We start from the raw sequence: 23,478 nt of genomic DNA on the forward strand, positions 1-23,478 counted from the left end.
AGAGAGTGAGACAGAGAGAACGCACCATCTCCCGGTCGCGAGTACCTCGTCAGGGTCGGGGACAGAGGCGATGGCTCCCCGAATCTGCTGCGGTTTGCCGCCAGACTCTCGAAAATAAGAGTTGCAAAAATTGTCTCTTTGTTCGCGTGCCCCTGACGCTTCGCGTTTTGCATTGAACACCCGACCCGCAGTAAGGCTTGCAGTGGTTCCCGTCTCTGGTTCCCGTCTCCGTGGTTCCCGTCTCCGTGGTTCCCGTTGCCATGGTTCCCGTCTCCATGGTTCCCGTTGCCGTGGTCCTTGTCGCTGTGGTTCCGAGGTGATGGTCTCCTCGAGGACACAGCGCAGGGAGGTGTCTCGTGGTGTCGCTTTACTTGCCCCGGAAAAAGCAGCAGCCTTCGAAGTCCTCGTGGGTCGGAGTAGTGGGGGTCAGGATGCGTTTTTGGCGACGCACCGGAATGTCGTCGGGCTCCATTTGTTGTCCCGGCACGGCGGGTGAAAGATCGGTGCGCGCGGTCCCCCCGATGCCACCCCGCCTGTGTCCACCCAGTGATTGCAAACGGCGACGGCACAAACCGAGTCCACCAGGCACCGTCACGTGCGGTGGGGTCAAGTGTGGGGCCACGTCATCCTCTTGTCAAGACGTCTGGGACAGCGTAGAGGAGTGAGATACAAAAGCAAACTAAACCACCTCGAGAGAGAGAGAGCTCTCCTCTAGTCGGGGCTTTTCATCCGTCGGTGCCGCGAGCAAGCGGTTGTGCGGCTGCACCTTTACCGTTCCCGTGTCGGCTGTGAAGCTCTCGACATCATCTCGGTCAGCGGGGGCGTCGCGTGCGTGGCGATAATCGTAGCGAGTCCGGCGTACCCGGCGCAGCGAGCCACCGACACGAGCCGCAAACCCTCCGCACCTCTTGCGGCCGTCGGCGGTCGATGTGCGCAATGTCTGGCGTAATCACCCCGTCCCAGACGTGGCCACGCTCACTGTCATCCGACTGCTGCTTGGCCGAACCTCTCCTCCTCCTCCCTCCCTCCCCCTCCTCCCTCCTCTTCAAACTTCAACTCCTCATCATCATCGTTGCTCCCACTTGGGCCCTGCAGGGCGGAGCTGGAAGTCTCTAGAAGCTCGAGCCATTTGCTGCGCTACGGAGTCACTCGAGAGCACCGGCCCGTCACTTTAAAGTCTTGTCTTTCACCCCCCCGCCCAACCCCCCCCCCCCCCCTCATTAATGAATTTTCCCGCTCGCGTTGAACAAAAGCGCGGGACGTCACACCCTGCTGGGTGTGACACCCTGGGTGTGACGTCACTACAAGATAAGAGCTGCTCGTTTTTCGGGCGGCCAAGGAACCGCGCGCCGTGGTTCTGTGCCGTACGGGAATCGCCGCAGGGCGTGGGCTCGCCGCGACACCCGCACCACCACCAGCACCCACCGCCGGCATCGCAGCATCTCGCCACTGAACGTCCGCTCGAACGTCTCACGTCCGCCGTTGTTGCGCCCACCGCGAAAACCCAAGTGCGGACGGATCCGCGTGCAAAATCTTCGCCGCAAACGAATGCGCCGACCTCTCTCGCTCGCCGTGCGTTCTCCTCCCAGGCCGCGAGTGGCGCCGCTTGCACCACAGGTGGCGTCGTCGGCATCGGCGTTTATTTACCACTCGGTGAGGAAATCTAGCGGCAGGCGGGATCCGATTGGTCCACACCGGTAGCTCCTGGCTGAAGGTGCCCAGCCGGTGCTGCTGTGCTTCTGTTGCTACTGCAGCTAGTGCAGCTGGAGCTGCTGGTGCTTTTGCTGCTACTGCAGCTGATGCAGCTGGTGCTGCTTGTGCTTCTGCAACTGCAGCTGATGCAGCTAGTGCTGTTGGTGCTTCTGCTACTGCAGCTGGTGGAGCTGGTGCTTTTGCTGATGTTACTGCAGCTGGTGCAGCTGGTGCTGCTGATGCAGTTGGTGCTTCTGCTGCTGGTGCAGCTGGTGCTGCTGGTGCTGCTGTGCTTCTGCTGCTGTACTTCTGCTGCTACTGCTGCTGGTGCTGCCGGGTGCTGGCTGCAGCTGGTGCAGCTGGTGCAGCTGGTGCAGCTGGTGCAGCTGTAGCTGCTGCGACAGGCTGCCGCTGGTGGACAGCTGTGTCTCCGCGCTGCTCCCATCCTGGCGCCGGCTGGTCCTGGAGGAGACTACTGCTTCTTGGAAAGGAACTTCATGCGACTCCCTGCAACACACGGCAGGCAACACCCATTGAGAGGTTTAGGGGCAGTGGAGCAGCATCGGTTAACGCGCTACACCTATAAACCCAGCGACCCGGGTTCGATTCCCCGCCTGGGCTAACGGCAGCGGCGAGGGATATCTCAACCGGACCGGTTCCTCCCCTATTCCCCCGATCGTGCCCTGCTCAGGTTGACCAGCGTGGTGAAGTATGATCACGAGCGACATGGTGTGGGGGAGGCCTCAATCCAGCAGTGGGTTGACTCGGGGCTGGAGCTGGAGGTTTAACAACAGCTGATTGATCGTATTGGTTCGAGTGCAATCCCAGTCTCCCTATCTATTTAGCGCGTAGACGCCTAGTCTCATTCACCACATGTTATACAAGCCAAGCCTTCCTGCGCTCTTAATCCCATCTGTAATATCAATCGTAGAGGTTTCGAGTCCATCCGTTGTTTGACAGATAATCGTAAAAAAAAAAACTTATGTAAGATAATGTTAATGTTTGCGAAAAAAGATTGTACGAATTTTTATTTTTTATTACAGACTTCTCCGGCTCAAGTGCCACAGAGGAAGAGAGACAAATGGCGTGCAATGGCGCGAGTGTAAACAAAAACGTTCATTCACACTCACGGACATGCACGCACACATCAACAATTCACATCCCTCACTCCCGTCTCCCAGCCCACAACACCCCTGGCCCACAACACCGGGTTGTCCACGGGCAGTCCCATCCCATCCCATCATTCAGGCTTAACTCTGCTTAGCTTTCCGGCATTCGTGGCGATCTGCCCGTCGGCTTCGTGCGGTATCTACGCTCTGTGCCAGGGGGTGGCGCCACCCTGCACCGCTGAGGCAACGCTCCCTGTGCGCTGGGTTGCGCTGCCGCTACTGCTGCCGCTGCTGCCGGCGCTGCCGCCAGTCCTCGGCGCTACGGCGCGGGGCCGGTGCCGCGCCCGCGCCGGCGCCAGCGTGGGGTTGTACGTACGTGTGTACGTTGAACTTCTTTCGCACCGTACATAGCCAACCGTTCTAATCGGAGGTGCGGGGGGCGACAAACGAAAGACAACAAGCAGCGGGGGCGGTGTCTCTGCTCACCGAGCTCCTTGAGGAAGCGGTTCACTCCGCTCTGCTCCACGTTGGGAACTTCGTCCAGGAACTGCGATGCCCGCAGCTCGAACAGCCCTGGAGGGTCGCCCACAAACACCGCGATTAATATCATCATCACCATCGTCGTCGTCGTCATCATCATCAGTGAGCGGTGAACCACCTCGTGTCGAGGAGCAGTCGTGGCAAGTCGCCCACGCACACCGGGGTTATCGTCGTGCGTTCTTCCTTTTGGTGCAGCGACAGACCCCTCTTCGTCCCATTGTCTCTACTATCAACTCCCCCACTTACAAACTGGCTCGTTTTTTGTCCGAAATCCTACGGCCTTTCACTGGAAAAACCACCTCTGCAGTACTAAATTCTACTGACCTGGTATCGACAATCAAGGGGATTGCCCTGTCCCCAGACGACCTGCTTGTCAGTTTTGATGTGGTTTCCTTGTTCACCAAGGTGCCTGTGCCTGACACCATCGCAATCATTGAAGACTTGGTTCATCAAGGACTGAATGCTGGGGTACCCCCCCTGGTGAGACACTGCTTAACCAATACATACTTCACCTGGAATGGAACCTTCTACAAGCAAATTGAGGGCACCCCAATGGGCTCCCCCCTATCTCCGGTTGTAGCCAACATCTTCATGGAGAAATTTGAGACGGACGCCATCCAGACTGCCACTCTACGCCCGACCTTATGGAAGAGGTACGTAGACGACACTTTTGTCATCTGGCCACATGGCCGGCCTGCTCTAGACCAATTTCTCGACCACATCAATTCCATACACCCAGCCATCAGATTCACCATGGAAGTCGAAAATGATGGCAAGCTACCCTTTTTGGATGTCCTAATCAAAAGGAGACCTGATGGTTCAATGAGCCACTCTGTCTACAGGAAAGCCACCCACACGGATGCTTATCTAAAACCGGATTCCCACCACCATCCATCCCAGAAGAATTCCCTCATCAAGACTCTATATCATAGAGCCCAATGCATCTCCGACCATGAACACATTTCCAGTGAACTCAAACACGTACGCCAAGCTCTTAAGGCTAATGGTTACTCCGACTACACAATCCGCAAAGCCATCACTCCAACCATCAAGAAGGATCCTGTTCAGGAGCCTTTCAAGACCATCACCTTACCCTACATTGCTGGGGTCACAAAAAAGATCTCCAAAATCCTGATTAAACACAAGATCCAGGTCCGATTCAACACAGTACATAAAATCCGTGATCTGGTCCCGTCTGTAAAAGATGTGGTTCCAGACATACAGTACCCTGGCGTCTACAAACTAAGTTTCCTCTGTGGTAGCAGTTACATTGGGGAAACCAAACGACATGTCTCGGACCGCATCCGTGAACATAAGGCAGACCTGAAACACGGTAGGACAAACACCTCAGCCGTGGCAGATCACTGTTACAATTCAGTGGGCTCACATTACATTGACTTCTCCAAGACAGAGGTTCTCTGCAAGCCATCTGGCTATCATGAGAGATTCGTTCATGAGGCGATCCACATATACAAACACAGAGACAATTTCAACCGAGAAGATGGATTCTGGCTTAGCAATCATTGGAAGGACGTAATAAACCATTTCGGATCTTAACTGATTGTGTTCACGTTTACGGTGACTTTCAGACCGCGTTCCACTCACTGGCATGGTGCAGTGTGCAGAGTAATGTATGGTGTCGTAATTGTATAGTAAACATATAGCAGTGTGATACACATTAGGGTGGGTAGAATAATACATAGTGTTATATTAAAATGGATAAGGCAGTAACTGCAGCAGCAGCAAGTGCAGCAGCAGCAGCAAGTGCAGCAGCAGCAACTGCAGCAGCAGCAGAAACTGCAGCAGCAGCAGTAATTTCAGCAGCAGCAGTAACTGCAGCTCCCTTTGATGCTGTTAATCCTGCATAATGCACATGCATATGCAGGACTAATCACATTCCTGCATTTCCCATAAATATGCTACATTCCTTTTGATATGCAAATTCCTTTGTCAATGCGCTCAGCTTATATATATGCTCCAAGCTCGTGTGCTGTTTCATTCAGACTCTGTCGCCTCGACGGACCTGGTTTTCACCTGAGGACGGCTGCTTGCGTTGTGGCCGAAACGTCGTGAGAATTGTTTTATTATGTTTTATTTTTATTATTTTATTACTTCCCTTCTACGTGACTTTACCGAAAGAACCAAGAAGATGAATCCCTGCAGTCACGAAAGCTTTAAATCGAAATTTACAGGCCTGGGCCGTCGGTTCAATCGTATGTTCATGCGAGTCTGGAATGGATCTTTATACGAAGCCCAGGGGTCTCTGTGCGAGTCTGTGGGTTTGTTGTACAAGTCACCGGTGACGGAGCTGTGACCGGCCACTCGCCGTGCTCGGTGCCGCTGACACTCGGCCTCGAGCCCGGGATCCCAGCGGTGCAGCCGGCCCGGCGGCGGCCCCTCCGACACGGCCATTGGTGAGCCGCGTGGAGGTAGCCGGCGGGACTCGTGTTTGACATGGGGCGACGCCGTGTCGCGCGGAGCCCTCGAGCGTGACAGACCGCGACGGCGCCGCCGCCGGCGTAAAGGGCGACGCCGCACTTGGGTTCGGCAAACCGCGGCACGTCACGGCGCTGGGGCGAGCCGCACGGCGCGACAACGTCCCCCACCCCCCGTGTCGCCCGCCCCGCGTCACCGCCCCTCCGCCCCCCAACCGCGTTGCCCGCCCCCCGGGTCCTGGCCCACCGTTACGAGTATTCAGCTGCTGCTGCTGCTGCTGCTGCGGCTGCCACCAATCTCCACGCGACGATGACGACGACGATAAGCCGCTTTCGTCGAGCTATCATTCGTTGCGGGCCACGTCGCTTCGCGAGAAACAGCCGCGTAGCTTGGTAGGTGGGGTTGGAGGGCCTTGCACGGCAAAATCATATATTTTTTTTTAATCGGTCGACAGGGGCTTTAGTTCACCTCTGGCGTGGTGGCAGCGCCGCAGCTCGCGGTCCTGCACGAAGCCGGCGAACATCTGCGTCTGCATGAAGACCTCGAGAAAGCGGCGGACGCTCTTGGAGGCGACCGCCTTGCGGAAGGCGTCGGCGTGCAGGCGGCGGGCGCCCCGCTCGTCGGCGCGCACGTGCAGCGCAAAGTGTCCCACCGTCTCGGCGAAGAAGCGCACAAACGCCTCCGACACCAGCGCGTTGAGCGCCGCGCTGGCCTCGCCTGTCGCCGTGCGTGTGGGGGGGGGGGCAAGGGGCAGGGGCGGGGGGGAAGGGGGGGGAAGAGGGGCGGGGGGGAAGGGGGGGGAAGAGGGGCGGGGGGGAAGGGGGGGGAAGGGGGGCGGGGGGGGAAGGGGGGCGGGGGAAGAAAGGCCCCGGGGGCGCCGTTAGCCGGTTATAGAGTTGCATCGTCGTGGCGTCGTTTTATTTGTTTTACTTTACTACAAAACACTCACAACAACCAGCGGAGCGCCCGGCAGCTAAAATGCACCAAGTTGGCACAGCTGGCGCGTCCGCCGGTCATCTCAGTCAGCCAACCACGGCACCTGCTGCGTCTGTCACGTGACCTCCCGTCAGCGAGTTTTTGACACTCCACGTGGCCTCAAAGCGCACCTGGCCTGGCGCAGGCTCCGACGTCACCGTCACTCAGTGGCCAATGGCGCGTGTTGGTGTTGGGGGGAGGTGGGCGGGTCACCTGCGTCTCCGTCGTCCGCGTCGTCGTCGTCGCTGTCCACGGCGCTGCTGGCGATGAGGTTGCGCTGCTCCAGCACCTGCTCGAGGGCGGCGTGCAGCTTGCGCGGAATGACGCCGTCGTCATCGTCCAGCTGGCACCGCCGCACAGGCAAAGGCAAATGATCCCCCCCGTTATAGCTTCACAGCCTCTCAGGGCAAGTGCTGTTAAAAGCCAGCAGCAGTAACCGATGAAGACCGCCACGGCACACCTATGAGGGCGTGGTGTTGCCGGCAGCACGCCCGGCCGCACGCCCGGCCGCCTGTCTCCCTCCCCCTGGCTGATGTTTAGTTACCGCACCAGCTACTCATTTAAGGCTGAGTCGACCCAAAAGGAGGTAACAGCCATTGCTGGGAATTGTTTGTAGTGCAGCGCACAAACAACGTTGGCACACACACACGAATAATTGGATACTAAGTGGTAGTGACATCACCGCAGCACCTGTGCCAGGCTAAGTGCACCTTGAGGCTATCACGTGAAGTGCTGAAGGATTGCTGATAGGAGGTCACGGAACAGACCCAGGTGTTATGAGTTTACTGAGATGACTGGCAGATGACTAAGGCAAGCACATATATCTCTAACAAAGACAAAGACCCCCCAAATAGGCTGATCAGATGGTTGGGGCAAGGGCTATTAGCGAGCACCTTTGAAGACTGGGTTGGCACACGAGGGGGTGAGTGGCCAGCACCACGCCAAACTGCCTTTGTCTCCCCAGTAACGATGTTCATATCACACCACACCAGGTACTCATTTGAGGCTGAGTCGACCTAGGGGAGGCCCAGGACTGCTTCAGATAATCGCCACTGATGTTGGCCGTGAACTCGGGTAGCCGGTTTCATAGCGCAGTGAAGCGCTCCCCAACAAAGACAAAGATCCCCCATATAACCTAAACATACTGTTGGGGCAAGTGCTGTTAGCGAGCACATATATGAAGGCCAGAATGGCACAGGAGGGGGTGGGTAACCAGCACCACGCCCAGCCGCCTTTGTCTCCTTAGTGGTGATGTTTACTACACACCACACCAGGTACTCATTTGAGGCTGAGTCGACCTAAGGGAGACCCAGGACCGGTTCAGATAATCGTCATTAGTGTTGACCGTGAGCGGGAATCGAACTCGGGTCGCCAGGTTCGTAGCACAGCGCGCTACCGCTCCCCACGCACTTTACCACACACACACTTGCGCACACTCGCGCTGACTCACGCGAGTCCTCGCCCACTCAATGCACGAGGCCTCCTCGTACGTAAATCGCCGCCGTTTTCCTGGAAATTCCATCGACCAATGCCGTCCGTAAAAGCCCACGGGACGCCGGCACCGTGAAATCGAGACGGCCGAGCCGGGAGACGGGGGGACGGCGAGCGAGGGGCGGCGTGGAGATGGATGGGCGATTCGCACGCACAGCCCAGACGCAGCGCGATCGCCCCTTCGTTGCAGAGGCTCGCGGGTCTGACCCCGGTAAGCCGCCCTGGTTAATACTGCCGGGTGTATGAGGATCGTCACCCGATCGGCTGCGGCCAGGACAAGTCGGGAATAATCGACGTCTGTCTTCGGGTGGAAGCGGGAATCGATTTGTTTTTACGTGATGTGGTTGCGGTATCGTAGTTTTGTGACTTCGCTGCAGCGCACTGCAAAGTTTTGATTAGAGGCCAAGTGTGGACTGGGGAACCGCTTGACAATCGTCACCCCCCCTGCCTACCGCGGAAGATTGGCAAGACCCTCCTGAAAAATAGTCTCAAGACTTGGTGAGGCTTTCCTGGGTAAACAACAATAACGATCAATAAGAATTCCGCTGTCCGTGTTGTTGAAGTTTTCAAGATTGGCAGTCCCTGGCGTGGGAAGGGTTTGGCCACTCGCTTGCCCGGCCTGCGGGAGGCCACCGGAGAAAGCCCACGGAGAGCAGGAGAAACGTACGAACTCTGTACGGATAGCCGCGAGTTTTCACCACCACACCACCACGCTGCCCGTTGTCGTGCAGGCGTTTCGCCGTACTCCATCAATCACTCGACGACAAAACGAAAATTACAAATGCTGTCTATGTACTGAAATTAAAACGGTTTGATTTGTGGTGTTTCTACCGTTGCTTCTACAAGCGATGCTTCATTTCGGTGAACGCCGCACACGAATCCAAACGACATCATAACGATGCCTAGGCAGGAGTTGCATCTGCTTATATTTACGTCGTTTTGCGTTGAACTGCCACCCACATCTCTAAGAGAGAGAGAGAGAGAGTTCTTTGTCTGAAAACATCTGGCAGATCATCTGCATTGGCTCCAGAGAATATGCCTCTACTGCTGAGGCACTGAGTGTTGAAACGGTCCAAAGTTGTGCTCGCATTAAAGGAAAAAAACAGCTGCTGATAAGATGCACCCCCAGAAGGCCGTGCGGCGGATTGATGGGGACATGTAAATAAATGTGTAACAAAAATACAAGTTATATATTTATATATACGTTTATTTATTTTATGCACAGATAAAGGGACGGAGGTATGATGTCACCTTATGTATTTTGTGAAACGATATGAAAGTGGCCCTGTGGAGACGGTGGATGTGGGGCAGTTGCTGCTGCTGCTGCCTGTGGTGGTGGTGGTAACGAGTGTTTGTGTAGCTGGTCTCGGACAGAGCTTCCTGCCGAACCCCCACCCCCTTTCCCAGACAAAGATAAATATACCCCGGATAGTCTTCATAGACTGTTGAGGCAAGTGCTGTTAGCGAGTAGCACCGATGAAGGCTGCCGTGGCACACGAGGGGGTGGGTGGCCAGCACCACGCCCGGCCACCTTTGTCTCCCCAGTGCTGATGTTTACACACCGCACCAAGTACTAATTTGAGGCTGAGCCGACCTACGGGGAGGCCCATGACCGATTCAGATATTCGTCGCTGTTATTGGCCGTGGGTGTGAATGGAACTCGGGTCACCGGGTTCATAGTGACACGCACACGACGTCCTTCAGCAGCATGATGCTTGGTTCAAGTCGGGGTTCCAGCCCCAGTTCAGGTAATCGTCACTGGCTTGGACCATGAGCGAGATTCAAACCCACGCCTGGTCCTGGTGTCCACCCACCGCCTCGTGTGGTATGTCGGCCTTCATTGGTGTTCGCTAACAGCACTTACCCCAACAGTCTGCTGTCAAGGCTCTACACGGCAGATCTGTGTCTGTGTGCGAGGTTACTCACCTGTCTGATGAAGCGGTTATTGCACAGGTCCACCACGAGCACCTGCACGCGACACGCGGCACAGACTGTGGTGAGCCAGGTGGTGGTGCTGGTGGCTACGCTGCTGCTGCACGTGACCAGTGTGGAGGTAGCAGCGAGGGTTGGGTGGATCACCGCACACAGCGATCGTCAACTAGCGGCCACTCGTTGAAGAGGTTCGAATCCAGCGGCCGCCCTCGTTAGTACTGCGGGTGGAATAACCGCAATAATATTGCCACTGTGCAAGATGCGTTTCACCGTCGACGTTAAAGGTCCCCCCGTGGGGTCATTGTGTGCCTGCGTCATGGTCCAAAGTTGAAGAATTACCACCGCAGACGTAGACAAAAACCACGCAATGTAAACATCCCAATGCTGCAAAGATTACTCGCAAATTACTCCCAACCGGAAAAATATAATAAACAACCATGGCTCGGGCCACTGTCAGAACTAAGTTGGCAGGACCCTCCTGCGAACGACAAACTATCAACTTGTTTTGCCATGTAAGGCCCATTGAGCTAGAAATCTCTTTTTCAGACATGACCTTGGCACAAATGATAGCTCTAGGAAGTGGCTTATCATCGTGTGGAAATTTATAGTAGCCAAAAAATCCAAGCAGCCATGGGGAGAAAGACACTCAAACTCCAAATATACAACAGGCGTCAGGGTTGGGATACCAAGCGAGGTAGTTAACATCTCCTAGCCACCGCGGTGCCATGTGGAACGAGCTGTGGGACTTGGCGAGGCCCTCCCTCCACTCACTACCTCCACTCCCTCCACTCCCTCCACTCCCTCCACTCCATCCCCTCCATCCACTCCATCCACTCCACTCCCTCCAACTCCCTCCCTCCAATCCCTCCACTCCCCCCCCTCCACTCCCCTCCACTCCCCTCCACTCCCCTCCCTCCACTCCCCTCCACTCCCCTCCCTCCCTCCCTCCACTCCCCTCCCTCCACTCGCTCCCCGTGGTCACCTCCTCGAGCGGCAGCTCCTGGAGTTTGGGCAGCGTGGAGGAGAGGACGCCCATGAGGAAGGGCGTGGGGGAGCAGGCGATGTCCAGCATGGAGGCGGGCAGGACGGGCACGTAGGTGTGCTGCCACGCGAAGGGGTAGAGCAGCGCCGCCGCCGCGTGCCCGCACTTCGACAGGGTGCTGGACGGGGGGGGGGGGGGGGGGGGCACACGGCCAAGGCGTGAAGAAGGGGGTAGGGTTAGAATTCAGATTTGAAGAATAATTGTTCACCACCTCCATGGATAGGCATGAGGTAGTCGCTGCCCCAGGGGATGTACGTTGACGACAAGCTCGCTCGGCACGTGTACGCCGTTCTACTTGCTAGATGTTGTGTGTGTTGGGTACATTCCACCCTCCCCTAGAAAACACCACAGTTCGCCGTCGTCGCCTCGACGCGAGGAGGACAGAGCTGAACCTCCTCCTCCCCCGTCTCGTGCCCCGTCAGCAACCTGCCCTCGGGGGCACTTGTCCAATAAAACATTTGTTTTGTAATCACATCGTGAACACGCACACCCTGGCGGGAGACTCACGAGCCCAGAGGGCGCATCCCACAGATCGCCCGCCCACCGAGTGTTCACTCGCCCGTGACCGTCGAATTTGCAATGGGTCCCTATAAAAAATAAATAGAAAAGTAGTTATTCACACGTGGGTTTTTTGGGTTTAGGTCGTGGTGTGACAAAAAGTTGAGTCATAAAACCCTCCTCCACCCGACGCAGCAATTCACAAGTGGAGGGTGAATTAAACGACGCCGATTGTACTCCTGCTTCCGCACCACCGTTGTGGTAGTTGTTGTTGTTGTTGCTGAGTGGGGAAAGGAGCCGCCGGACAAAGAGGTGGCACAGAATGCCCCCCCTCCCCAAAGTTCTGCGGTCCTCTATTTATTAAGTTGTGAGTAGCCAATGAACGAGTGTTTATATACACGTGGAAGGAAACTGGGGACCATCATCACACCCCTAATTATGCACTCAAACCAAACGTCGCCGGACGGACTCTTTCGGAAGATGCGTGGGGGAGATTTGCGCCGGCCTCAAGCGACCACGTGGTGGTGCTCAGCGGTAGGGCAAGCTGCTCGCAATCACGAGTTTGCGAGTTCAACTTCTGGTTGGTGGCGGGGGGGGGGGGCGGTGTCTCAGCCCATCATTCCTGTCTCCGGGGTCGATAAAACGAGTACCACTTTGTACAGTAGGAAGTCAACAGTGGATGTCCTCTGGTTATACTTGCCCCTGCCGCAGGAATGTGGAATTTCCACCACTAGCTCTGCAGGGCTGTAAACGTGCGATGAACGTCGGTGCCTGGACGCTGATTGGAGCCCCGCAGGGAATGAGCGAGTTCGACCGCGATGGGTGAAATTTTTTTCTTGCATCCAACTCCCAAATCGTTACAACTACAACCGTCGCTCGCCACCAAGTGGCGGCGGCCGTCACCACGGCACTCGTGCCAGGCTAGGTGCACGCCTTCGATCGTCGCGTGTGGCGTCAGTCGGGACGGCACCGCCCCCCCCCCACCCCCCCTTCCCACCCTCCCTCCCTAACCCCCCCTTCCCACCCCCCCTCCCCCCTCCCTAACCCCCCCCGTCCGAGTGCGCGAGCACATCCTGCAGGAATAACCCCGCACACGCGGACGGACAGTGCGGAGGAAACGGCACGAACTTTTACAACTCACCCTATAAATATCCATGTCCCCTCTGCTGAGGTGCGTGTGGGGGGCGGGCGTGGGGTGGGGGTGGCGGGGGGGGGGGGTTCAATGCATGCATTGGGATAACACAATCACATAGCCTCGTGACGATAGCCAATGCCCACGCATTTGCACGGTTGGCTGCATATGGTGCGAAAGAAGTTCAACACACAACAACATAGCCGGTGGCTCTGCATGCACGGCCATGCCCTCCAGGCACAGCGATGCCCCACACGTGCCGTCTCGCCCCCACGAGACACAACCATTGCCCCCATGTCTTTCCTTGCCCCATTAGACAAAGCACTGCCCCACACACACGCGTCATCTCCGGCATTCAACATCTCTCGCCCTAACGCTACATCCCGAGCGCGGGGCAGCCTTGATTCAGTATTGCTGTGCTCGTCACACCCGCGGCATTAACCAGAGGTGATATCTGTCTGCTTATATGTCTGTCTATATGTCTCTGGTTCTGTGTTTTATCTCTCTCTCAAATTTAGCATTCTCAGGAAGAACGTAATCAACCAGGTAGGGTGTTGACTGTTATGTTATCCGACTCTCTGTTTATTTACATTACATTTCTAAGTATACTAGATTTGTGTTTTCTATTTCATTTATACCTGATGATGATTGCTTGTGTTGCAATCGAAACGTCGTATGCTAGTATTTTAATTTATAATTTTCTCTTTCTACGTGACTTTACCGAAATAACCAAAGAGTAATTCCTGCAGTCACGAAAGCTCCAAATAAGTTGTATTAACCAGAGTGGCCGCTGGATTCGAAGCGCCAACACGTCGGCGGCGAGCGGCGAACGCGACACCGCCACAAAGTACGGACGGGGACTCGACCCCCGTGCTGCGATGCGATGATTTCCCATCGTTCACGGAAGCCGTTGGGATTTGAACCGCCCCCTCTCCGCTCTCTCTGATGTGCAGCACCCAGAGAGGTCAGGGGCGGCCGCTCTCTCTCTCTGTTGCCCAGGCTGGTAATGATTAGACCCAACTCCTGGAGGTCACTGGCCAGAAGTGAATGGCTCGTACTTAACAAAGCCCACCACACACACACGCGCACACACACACGGACAAAGATCTCCCCTTCAGCCCCACGGAGAACGGTCCGGGTCAAGTGCTGCATGGGAGAGGCTACGAAGGTCGGAATGGCACACGTGAGCGTGGTGCCACAAAAGACAAAGATCGCCCGTGTAGCCTTAACAGACTGTCGGGGCAAGTGCTGTTAGCGAGTAGCAGCACCTATGAAGGCCGGCACGGCACACGAGGTGGTGGGTGGCCAGGCCCACGCCCAGCCAACTTTGTCTCCCTAGTGCCAAAGTTTTCACATTACACCAAGGTATTCATTTGTGGCTGAGTCGACCTAGGAGAGGCCCGTGACCGGTTCAGATAATTGTCGCTGGTGGCCGTGAGAGGGGAATCGAACCTGGGCTGCTGGGATCGTAGCGCAGCGCGCTGACCGCTGCGCCATTGCTTCTCACACACACGCACACACACACGCACACACACACACATGCACGCACGTGCACGCTTGCATATGGACGCACACGTGTAAGCACTTGTGGAAATTCAGGAATTTGTGGAAGTTGAGGAATGTTTTGCTCGCGATGCTGGTCTCATCCCGGACATCTGCTAACATTCCCCCACTGTGGCTCCCACCCCCAACCCCCACCCTGGACACGGAGACAAAGATCCCCCGTGTATCCTTAACAGACTGTTGAAGCAAGTGCTGTTAGCGAGCATCTATGAAGGCTGGGACGGCATGCGAGCGGGTGGGTGGCCAGCACCACACCCGGCCGCCTTTGTCTCCCTAGTGGCAATGTTTACACACTGCACTAGGTACTCATTTGAGGCCGAGTCGACCTAGGGGAGGCCCAGTACCGGTTCAGATAATTGTCACTGGTGTTGATCGTGAGCAGGAATCGAACTCGGGTAGCCGGCTATGTAGCGCAGCGCGGTAACCTCTACACGACTGCTCCCCTGGACACACACTCACACCACGCGTCTCACTTCCATCTGGACAGTTCAATAAATGCTCCACTCATAGAGCGGCCTCGGTCTAAAGTTTGACATCACTCCACGTCTCGTGCTTAACGACAACTGCACATCACGCTATCCTCATCATCGGTGAACCACATCACGTGCCTTCCGTCGAGTATGTCACTGAAGCCGATATGAAGCAGACACAAAGCCTGCTACTGGTCACTCGCTACGAAGGGCACCGGGGTGACGAGATGTTAACTACCTCGCCTGGTATACAGGACGTCGTGCATTCGATCCCGACGCCTGTATATTTGGAGTTTGTATGTTCTCCCGCTGGTGGCGTGGATTTTTCTCCGGGTCCTCCGGTTTTAACCTCCACATTTAGAATTAACATGCACTTAAGAGTATTTGGCTGCTATGAATTTCCACATGATAAGCCACTTCGCTAAACTATAATTTGTGGCCAGGTCGCTTCAGAAAAAGAGCTATACAGCTCAGTGGACCTACCCGGGTAAAATAAAAAAATAGTTGAGTTGTCGTTTAATCTCAGAGACTATTGAGACCCTGAACCATGAAACTCTTTAGAGAACCTGTGGACTGAGATTCGGAGGCATTGAGACCAAGAGTCCCCAAGAACCTGAGGCCCATGACTCCAGAAGACTCACAAGTCGTGAGACTCCCACATGATAAGCCACTTCGCTAAACTATCATTTGTGGCCAGGTCGCTTCAGAAAAAGAGCCATGAAGCATAGCTCAGTGGGCCTTAACACCTCGTAAAAAAATGTAAGTAGGGTCATTACCCGAAACGTCGCCTTTTGTACAATTCTCAATTCAAGGCCACACTGTTGTTGTTGTCTTTGCATGTGCACCGCTGCCAACGCAGCAGCACCACCAGCAGCAGATACTCTTCTCAGGGCCCGGCCACCGCCTTCCCCCGCTATTCCGTTCTCAAGCAGTGGAGGGCGCAAGGAAGTCTCCTGTGAAGCGAGAGGGTGGCGTGGTGGGGTGGGGGCAGCCCCACCCCAGGGGCCGCCTTCGTCTCCCCGACGCCCACAGCGAAAGGACCGCTCCGTGTAACGAGGCCGAGTTGAACTTGCGGAGGTGGCCAGGAGAGATTCAGATTTTGTCCACGAGTCGGGAATAAACCATGCGTCGCCAAATTTCGCAGCGCAGCGTGTTAACCGCTGCGCCACCGCTCCAACAACAACCTCCATTCGCCACTAAGTGGCGGTGACGTCACCACGGCGCTTGTGCCAGGCTACGTGCACGTTGAGGCCAGCGCTCCACACACACAGAGCCAGGGGGGTTGCCAGCTGCCCGGGAATTGGCATTCCTGTGTTGCGGTGCCAGGAATTGATTTGCATCGATATCGGGTATCGCTGTTGTGCTGAACTTTATGACTGCCGACAGCACAGGTTTGATGTGAGACCTCGACTGCCTTAGGTGAGGGTTTGGTCCACATTGGATAGTGTGGCAACCCTAACCCACAACAAAGACAAACACCCCCACCCCCTCCCCGTGTCGCCTTGGATCAAGTGATGTTCTAGCGAGCACCTGTGAATGCCGACACGGCACACGAGGTGGCGGGTGGCCAGCACCGCGCCCGGCCGACTTGTTTTTCCCTAGCGCCGATAATTACACACCCAACCAGATGCTGATTTGAGTCCGAGTCGACCTAGAGGATGCCCAGGACCGGTTTAGATAATCGTCACCGGTGTTGGTAGCCGTGAGTGCGAATCAAACTCGGGTCCTCTGCTGGGTTCGTGGAGCAGCGCTACTAACCACTCCCCACACCCTCGCGCGCACACACAATGCGCTAACCATTGTGCCACCGCTCCCCATACACACAGACACCACCACCACACACGCACGCGCACACATCCAAATCGGCCTGTACAACCTGCACCACTGGCCTAGGACTGCCAATCAATTAGAATTAGCTCCCCACCCTCCTCCCTGCTCCATACCCCCACCCCCATGCCCCCTCCCCCAGCCCCTGCGCCACCTGAGTTTATCGGCGGTGAAGATGACCCTGCGCTCCATGAGCAGCGAGGAGAAGACGCGCAGCAGCTGCCGCGGGCCCAGGCACGACAGGAGGCAGGAGAAGTCCACGTGCTCCAGGCGGGAGTCGCTGGGCCGCCGCATTTCGATCGTCTGTTTGGGGGAGGGAGGGGGGGGGCGAAGGTGGGGGGGGGCGAAGGTGGGGGGGGCGAAGGTGGGGGGGGGGGGCGAAGGTGGGGGGGGGCGAAGGTGGGGGGGGGCGAAGGTGGGGGGGGCGAATGTGGGGGGGGGGGGGCGAAGGTGGGGGGGGGCGAAGGTGGGGGGGGCAAAGGTGGGGGGGGCGAAGGTGGGGGGGGGGCGAAGGTGGGGGGGGGCGAAGGTGGGGGGGGGGGCGAAGGTGGGGGGGGGGGGAGCGAAGGTGGAGGGGGAGGAGGGAGGCGAAGGTGGGGGGGGCGAAGGTGAGTGGGAGTGAAGGTGAGGGTGGAGGGGGCCTCGTCTGTGTGATACATTCTGTAAACGACCCCCCTCCCCTACAGCCTGTAACAGACTGTTCAGGCTGTAGGGGAAGCGAGTAGCAGCACCTATGAAGGCCGACACGACACACGAGAGGGTGGGTGGGTGGCCAACACCACGCCCGGCCGCCTTTGTCTCCCTAATGGCGATGTTTGCACACCGCACCAGGTACTCATTTGAGGTCGAGTCGACCTAGGAGACGCCCAGGACCGCTTCAGATAATCGTCACTGGTGTTGGCGGCCGTGAGCGGGAATAAAACTCGTGTCTGTGCCCATCACACTGCTGCTGCTCTTCATCCGTCTCAGGGGCTGGGATGTGACTGGCCAAGCGGCGCCACGCCACTGTGTTAATCGCCTCGGTGTGACCGTGCGAGACAAATCAAAGACTGGGGGGTGGGGGGGGCACGCTGCTGATCATAGGACACAACAAGATAACCGCTGGCAGCTTCGTCGAAACGCTTTCCAAACCGCGCATTATCGTCGTCTGTGTATAGTGGGCACCACCGCCGGCCACCGCAACGCACGCATCTCCCTTCATTCGTCCGCTCAGGTCGGCCTCCTCTCAAAGACAAAAGCTTTGTTCTGCTGTGCACAACGACCTGCTGCTGCTCCTGCTGCTGTTGTCATTGTGCGGTGTCAAGTTTTGCTCGCCTTATCCTTCCCGGGCCAAAACCCTGACCCTGTCGGGACGGCCGAGTCTTATTTGGAGATAAGTAGTGGGAGATAAACGCGTTGATATAAATCACTCAAAGGAGCACTTTAACATAATGACACTAAATAAGCACCCTGCCCTACGTTGTGGTCGCCCTCGGGCCTGCGTCGACCACGTGGCCCAAGGCGCGGCACCTCCGTCTCGTCTCCAGCGGCAGGCGGCTCCGGTTAATTGGCACCTCCGCCTCTTATTACTACTCAAGCGTTGTGTCCTTTGATCAGCAGCGTGGTGAGCAGTGGAGAGACAAAGGTGGCACTGACCCCTACCATCCTAACCAGTGACGTAGTCACGACATTATCAGCTCGGGGGGGGGGGGGGGGGTGCGGCAATCGGTCAGGTGGGGCCCTCCAACCTTTGATTTGTCTCGCACGGTCGCACCGAGGCGATTATACAGCAGCGTGGCCCCTCTTGTCTAATCACATCGCTATGCTGCTCACCGTAGTACGGTACAATACTGGCGCGGATTTTCCGCTGCAACGGGTTCTCGGATTTCTCAATGAAGCTCGCTTGCGCGCGTGGGGCGGTGAAGCGAAACGTCGGACCTCGCGGCGCACGACCCCCCCTGACGCGTAACGGAGGGCGCCGTGACGTCCCCCCACCGCCACCCGCCCGCCCCTGCGCCACGCGGGTCGCAGGCCCTCGCCATCCAGCAGCGGACAGAGCCTCCCTCCTCACCTCGTGTCCGGCGCCCGGCAGGAAGAGCGACACGCGCACGGTGCGTCCCGGGGCCGGGAAGGGCGCCTCCACGAGTGCGCGCATGAACGGGTAGACGAGGGCGGCCGACAGCCCCCGCCGCCTCTCCACCTCGTCCAGGATCTGCGGTGGGGGGCACGGGGGGGGGGGGCACATGACGTCATCACCACAGCCACGAAGGAAGCCCCGGGTCAATGTTCTTCACTCATCAGTCAGAGACATGATCATCATGGAAACATAAAACAATAGGTTTTACTCTTTCTTGTAATAAAACAGTGGTGTTAAGATGTTATAACACCAAACAGAATCACATTTTTCAAAGAATCCTGTCTCCATTAACCACACGTAATTGTGGTGAACATGCAAACACAAAAGAACGTGCTCTGATGTAATATTTGAGGCTTTGTCTTTGAAACAGATTGGTCCACACAAGAGACAGCTTTCTTTCGAGCCTAGTCTCAAAGTGCTCGACCAGAGAACGCCAAAAGGCGAACAGCACAAAGACAACGCCACTCTCAGGGCATTGGGAGCTCGGGGTGAGCAGCTACAATATGAGCCCTTTCTTTCCAGTGTCAAAGACATCGTCAGTGTGACGGCCGCCACACATTTGAAACCATTGGGGGTTTGACAGCAGCACGATGATGATGATGATGATTGTGGGGGTGTTGTCACGTGTTGGCAGTTGTCAGGGGGCCGCACTAAAGGCCGCCAGCGGCCCACGGGCCTTGCAATGAAGAGCCCTGCCCCAGGTGGAGTCTTGAGCCAGAGGTTCACAACCTTGTTGGTGGTTATGGAGATCCCCCCCACCCCAAGCCCCCCCCTCCCCTGTTTTCTAAGGCCATAATACACAGAGATCACATGCTCACGCCTTTGTGTGCATGTTGAACTTCTTTCGCACCACCGTACGTAGCTATCCGTGCTAATCGGAGGTGCGGTGGGAAGAACAACAAACTAAACACAACAACAAGCTGCTCTAAAGATATGAGTGTGTCGATCTAGATGATGATGAGTTAAAGTGCACAGCTCCAGTGGCTTCCTAATATCGGAAGGAAGAGAGTTCCAGACGGCCGTAAGACGATTCTGTGACCGCCGCCTTTGTTCGATGGCCGCGCCAAAAGCCGCTGCGAGGCCCCAGCGGTGGAGACAGATTTTGGAGGGGACAAACCCTGCACGAGGGGGAAATGTGAAGGAGTTGAGAGCGGGGGGGGGGGGGGTTGTGGGAAGGTAGACTCGAGAGGGGAGGGGAGGGCGAGAGAAGAGAGGGGAGAGAGAGACAGAGACACCGAGAGAGAGACACACACAAAGACAGGAAGACGCACTGCAAACAGGAAAGCGCGCGACGTGGGGGGGGGGGGGGGGGGGTGTTTCTGGCCCGGGTCTCGCCCAGAACACCGACCCGGGAGCTATTATTATTATTACTACTACTATTTTTATTATTCCTATTTATTTTTTTACTCGTGGCTAGAATTGGAAGTCGACGCTGGAGTTTCTAAAAATACCACCCGGCGCAGCTGTACGTTTTTTAGGAACTGACCTAAAAACGTGACGACTGTGAGAACGTGAGCCGCCGATGGATGGAGAGCCGATGGTCGTGATGATGCTACCAAGACGATGACGATGATACCGAGATGATGATGATGATACCGACCGAGACGATGATGACGGGTCACTTGAAAACAATCTCATTCCGTTTTGACGACGACGACATCGACCATGGTGGCGGTGGTGGCGATGGTGGCGGTGGTGGCGGTGGTGGCGGCGCCTTCGATGGCCATGCAGTGTGATGAGTAACTTCGTGAGTGACGTAAAACTATCACGCATCGTGTTAATTCCACGTTAAGTTATTGCTCATGACGATCGCAAAATTACAACGGTGAAGTGTGATTACGCCGATGGTGATTGGATGATGACCCCTGCATGAGGACAATGAATGAATGTGCACGATGATGATGATGATGGTGGTTATGCATTTGATGAATGCTGACGATCACTCCAGAGCAAGGGACCCGTGTGCATCTCCTCTGTCTCTATTATTATCGTTCTGCTTGCTTGCCCACGAGAGCCTCGCCGAGTCTCAGGAATCTTCTTCTGGAGTCTTGCCACGTCTGTCACAGTATGGGTGAGGTAGGGGGGGGGGGGGCTTTGATGATGTTGCTGCTGCTGGTGTACGAATCCCAATTAATGTGCAGCTAATTTCCCCAGCTAATGGGATATATTTATTGGTCAATACCAATTGCATTGCACGGTTGTTTCTTCAGCGAGAACTGTTTCTTGCGTTTTAGTTTAACGACCTTCCTCCGCACCTCCGATTAGCACGGTTGGCTACGTACGCTGCAAAAGAAGTTCAACAAACATACGTTCACCCCCGTTAAGCATGGTTAGATATGTACGGTGCGAAGGAAGTCCAACGTACATGCATACCAGTTCTGAGAGGGAACCAGAATACACCGAGGAAACGGATGGAGAGCCGCTCACAGCAGCAGCGGTCCTGTGGCCAAATGACCCAGAGTGTGCCCGAACCGTACCGGGGGGGGGGGGGGGGGGACAACGTATAAACTGGAAAAAAGCGCCTGTGATAGGGAGTCAAACCCAGGCCCTTGTTGCTGCGAGGCGCGAGTGTCACCAGCGCCGAGTCTCACTGCCGTGGGATCGACTGCGGCGCATGCCGTGGTGCGGGTCATCTTGTGGGACCCAATGCTGAAGCACGCACATCCGCCCCCGTTTGGGGGTGTGTGCCTGTGTGTGCATGTGCGTGTGTGCGTGGGGAGCGGTGGCGCAGCGGTGAGCGTACTGCGCAACGCGGCCGACCTGGCGGCCCGAGTTCGATTCCCGCCCACGAGCAACAACAGTGGTGAATATTTGAACCGGTCCTGTGCCTCCCCTAGGTCGATTCTGCCTTAAATGAGAAGCGCGTTTGTATGGTTTGTGTGTGTATGTGTCGTTGATGTGTGCGTGAGATATGCATGCATGATGCACGTCTGCACTGTTCGTGTGTACTGTGTGTGCATGGTGTGTACGTGCGTCATGTGTATGTACGTGTGTGTGTGACATGTCCTTGCTAACAGCACTTGCCCCCACAGTCTGTTAAGGTTATACGGGGGACCATACGTATACGTGTGCCATGTTACACACTTGTGCAATGACAATGCACGGGGAGCGGTGGCGCTGCGGCCGTGCACGTTGCACCGTGCCGGCCTTGCTTGGGTGCTCGCTAACAGCACTGGCCCCAACGGTTTCGTGTTGGCTACGCGTGGGCCTCTCTGTCTGCATCGCACGCACACACACGAACACGTGTGTGCGCGAACACGTGTGTGTGCGCGCGAACACGTGTGTGCGCGTGCACGTGTGTGCGTGTGTGCGTGCCGGTTGTGGCTTTGAAGGAAGGAGGCATCTCGTGAACTCCCCACGTCACCTGGAGCTGATTTGGATCCCAAGGGGGGCGGGGGGCGATTTCAGGAGCGGGCGATGGAGAGAGGAGGGGTGGGGGGAGCGTGCGAGCAGGATGGGGGGATGGGAGGGGATGGGAGGGGGATGGGAGGGGATGGGAGGGGGTGGGGGGGACAGGGCCGTAGGGAAGGCTGTGCTCTTTAGGAGTCGCTGGTTCCGGTTTAATTTTTTAGTTTTTTGTAATTCACTGCCAGCTGCTTTTGACAGCGCAACCCCCCTCCGCCCTGCATCTATCCCAGGCGTGCAAACACGTACACACACACACGTACACGCGTGTCCGTGTGTGTACGTGTGTGTGTACGTGTGTGTGTGTACGTGTGTGTGTGTACGTGTGTGTGTGTGTACGTGTGTGTGCATGCCACAGATCCGCGCACGGCGCCAGGACCCCCCAGGAAATGCCAGCGCTCCTTATTTCAAACATCGAGAGTTAATGCTTGCTCGCGACTCGGCTCAAGAGAGGAGTTCCTCCATTTAGATTCTTTAATCTACCCGTGCGGCGGAGCATTGGGCGGTCTCCCCCCACCTCCATCCCGACAACCCCCCCACCCATCCCCCGTCTCCTCCCAGTCGCGCTCTGATCGCGCTCCCCCGCAGCGCTCTTCTCGGGGATCAATAAAAGGTGTCGTCATTACGCTGGAGCTGGGTCGTTTCATTCAGCAGGTAGAGATCGCACCTGAGCTATGAGCTACTTCTTTTCAGAGGCGGCCTGGGGCCACACGTGACAGCTCACAGAAGTGGATTACATCATCATCATCGTCGTCATCATCAACGCACGTGGGAATTTATAGTTGCGGCCGTATCATGTAAACGCGTGTCGTTTATACATGTGGGGGGAGGGTAGAATCGGAGAAACCCGGAGAAGAATCCACGCCACCAACACGGGAAGAGAGACAGAGAGAACACGCGGATTCCAAATATTTTTCAGAAGCGACCTGACCACAAACGATCGCTCAACCAATTTGCTCATCACACGGACATTGAGAGCAGCTCTTGTAAAAGCAACACAACTAAGGGGGGCATCGTCGGGGTGATCCGGGATCGAGCCCACGTCCCTCCCGCGTGGCAGGCGAAGCGAGGGATCGAGTCAGCGGCTCGCCGTGCCCCCCCCCCCACCGCCACCCGCCGGGCAACGGCAACAACAAAAATTCCGCGCGCGATGTTCGGCGCCGCAGTAATTTGACGGGACAGGAACGGAGCGACGGTGGGGGCGTGACGACGTCACCACGGCGTCTCGCGCCTACTACACCTGAGACCCC

The 23,478-nt window shown here is 56.5% G+C and overlaps 1 protein-coding gene across 3 annotated transcripts in view; it reads right to left on the reverse strand.

The window, feature by feature from the left end:
* Positions 1 to 2,036: 2,036 nt before the first annotated feature.
* Positions 2,037 to 23,478, reverse strand: part of LOC133350175 (DENN domain-containing protein 2B-like) — a 75,244-nt gene continuing 53,802 nt past the window's right edge. For all 3 annotated transcript variants that reach the window (XM_061564237.1, XM_061564238.1, XM_061564235.1), the window contains 8 exons: positions 18,758 to 18,898; positions 16,862 to 17,010; positions 11,158 to 11,335; positions 10,170 to 10,211; positions 6,966 to 7,095; positions 6,246 to 6,494; positions 3,288 to 3,374; positions 2,037 to 2,199 (listed from right to left, as the gene is read on the reverse strand). In XM_061564237.1, coding sequence (XP_061420221.1) covers positions 2,165 to 2,199; positions 3,288 to 3,374; positions 6,246 to 6,494; positions 6,966 to 7,095; positions 10,170 to 10,211; positions 11,158 to 11,335; positions 16,862 to 17,010; positions 18,758 to 18,898 — 1,011 coding nt within the window. In that variant the 3' untranslated portion in view covers positions 2,037 to 2,164. The remainder of the gene's footprint in view (positions 2,200 to 3,287; positions 3,375 to 6,245; positions 6,495 to 6,965; positions 7,096 to 10,169; positions 10,212 to 11,157; positions 11,336 to 16,861; positions 17,011 to 18,757; positions 18,899 to 23,478) is intronic.

Source organism: Lethenteron reissneri, chromosome 33, assembly GCF_015708825.2.
Source record: "Lethenteron reissneri isolate LAM-NWPU_2019-01 chromosome 33, ASM1570882v1, whole genome shotgun sequence".
NCBI classification, from domain to species: Eukaryota; Metazoa; Chordata; class Hyperoartia; order Petromyzontiformes; family Petromyzontidae; genus Lethenteron; species Lethenteron reissneri.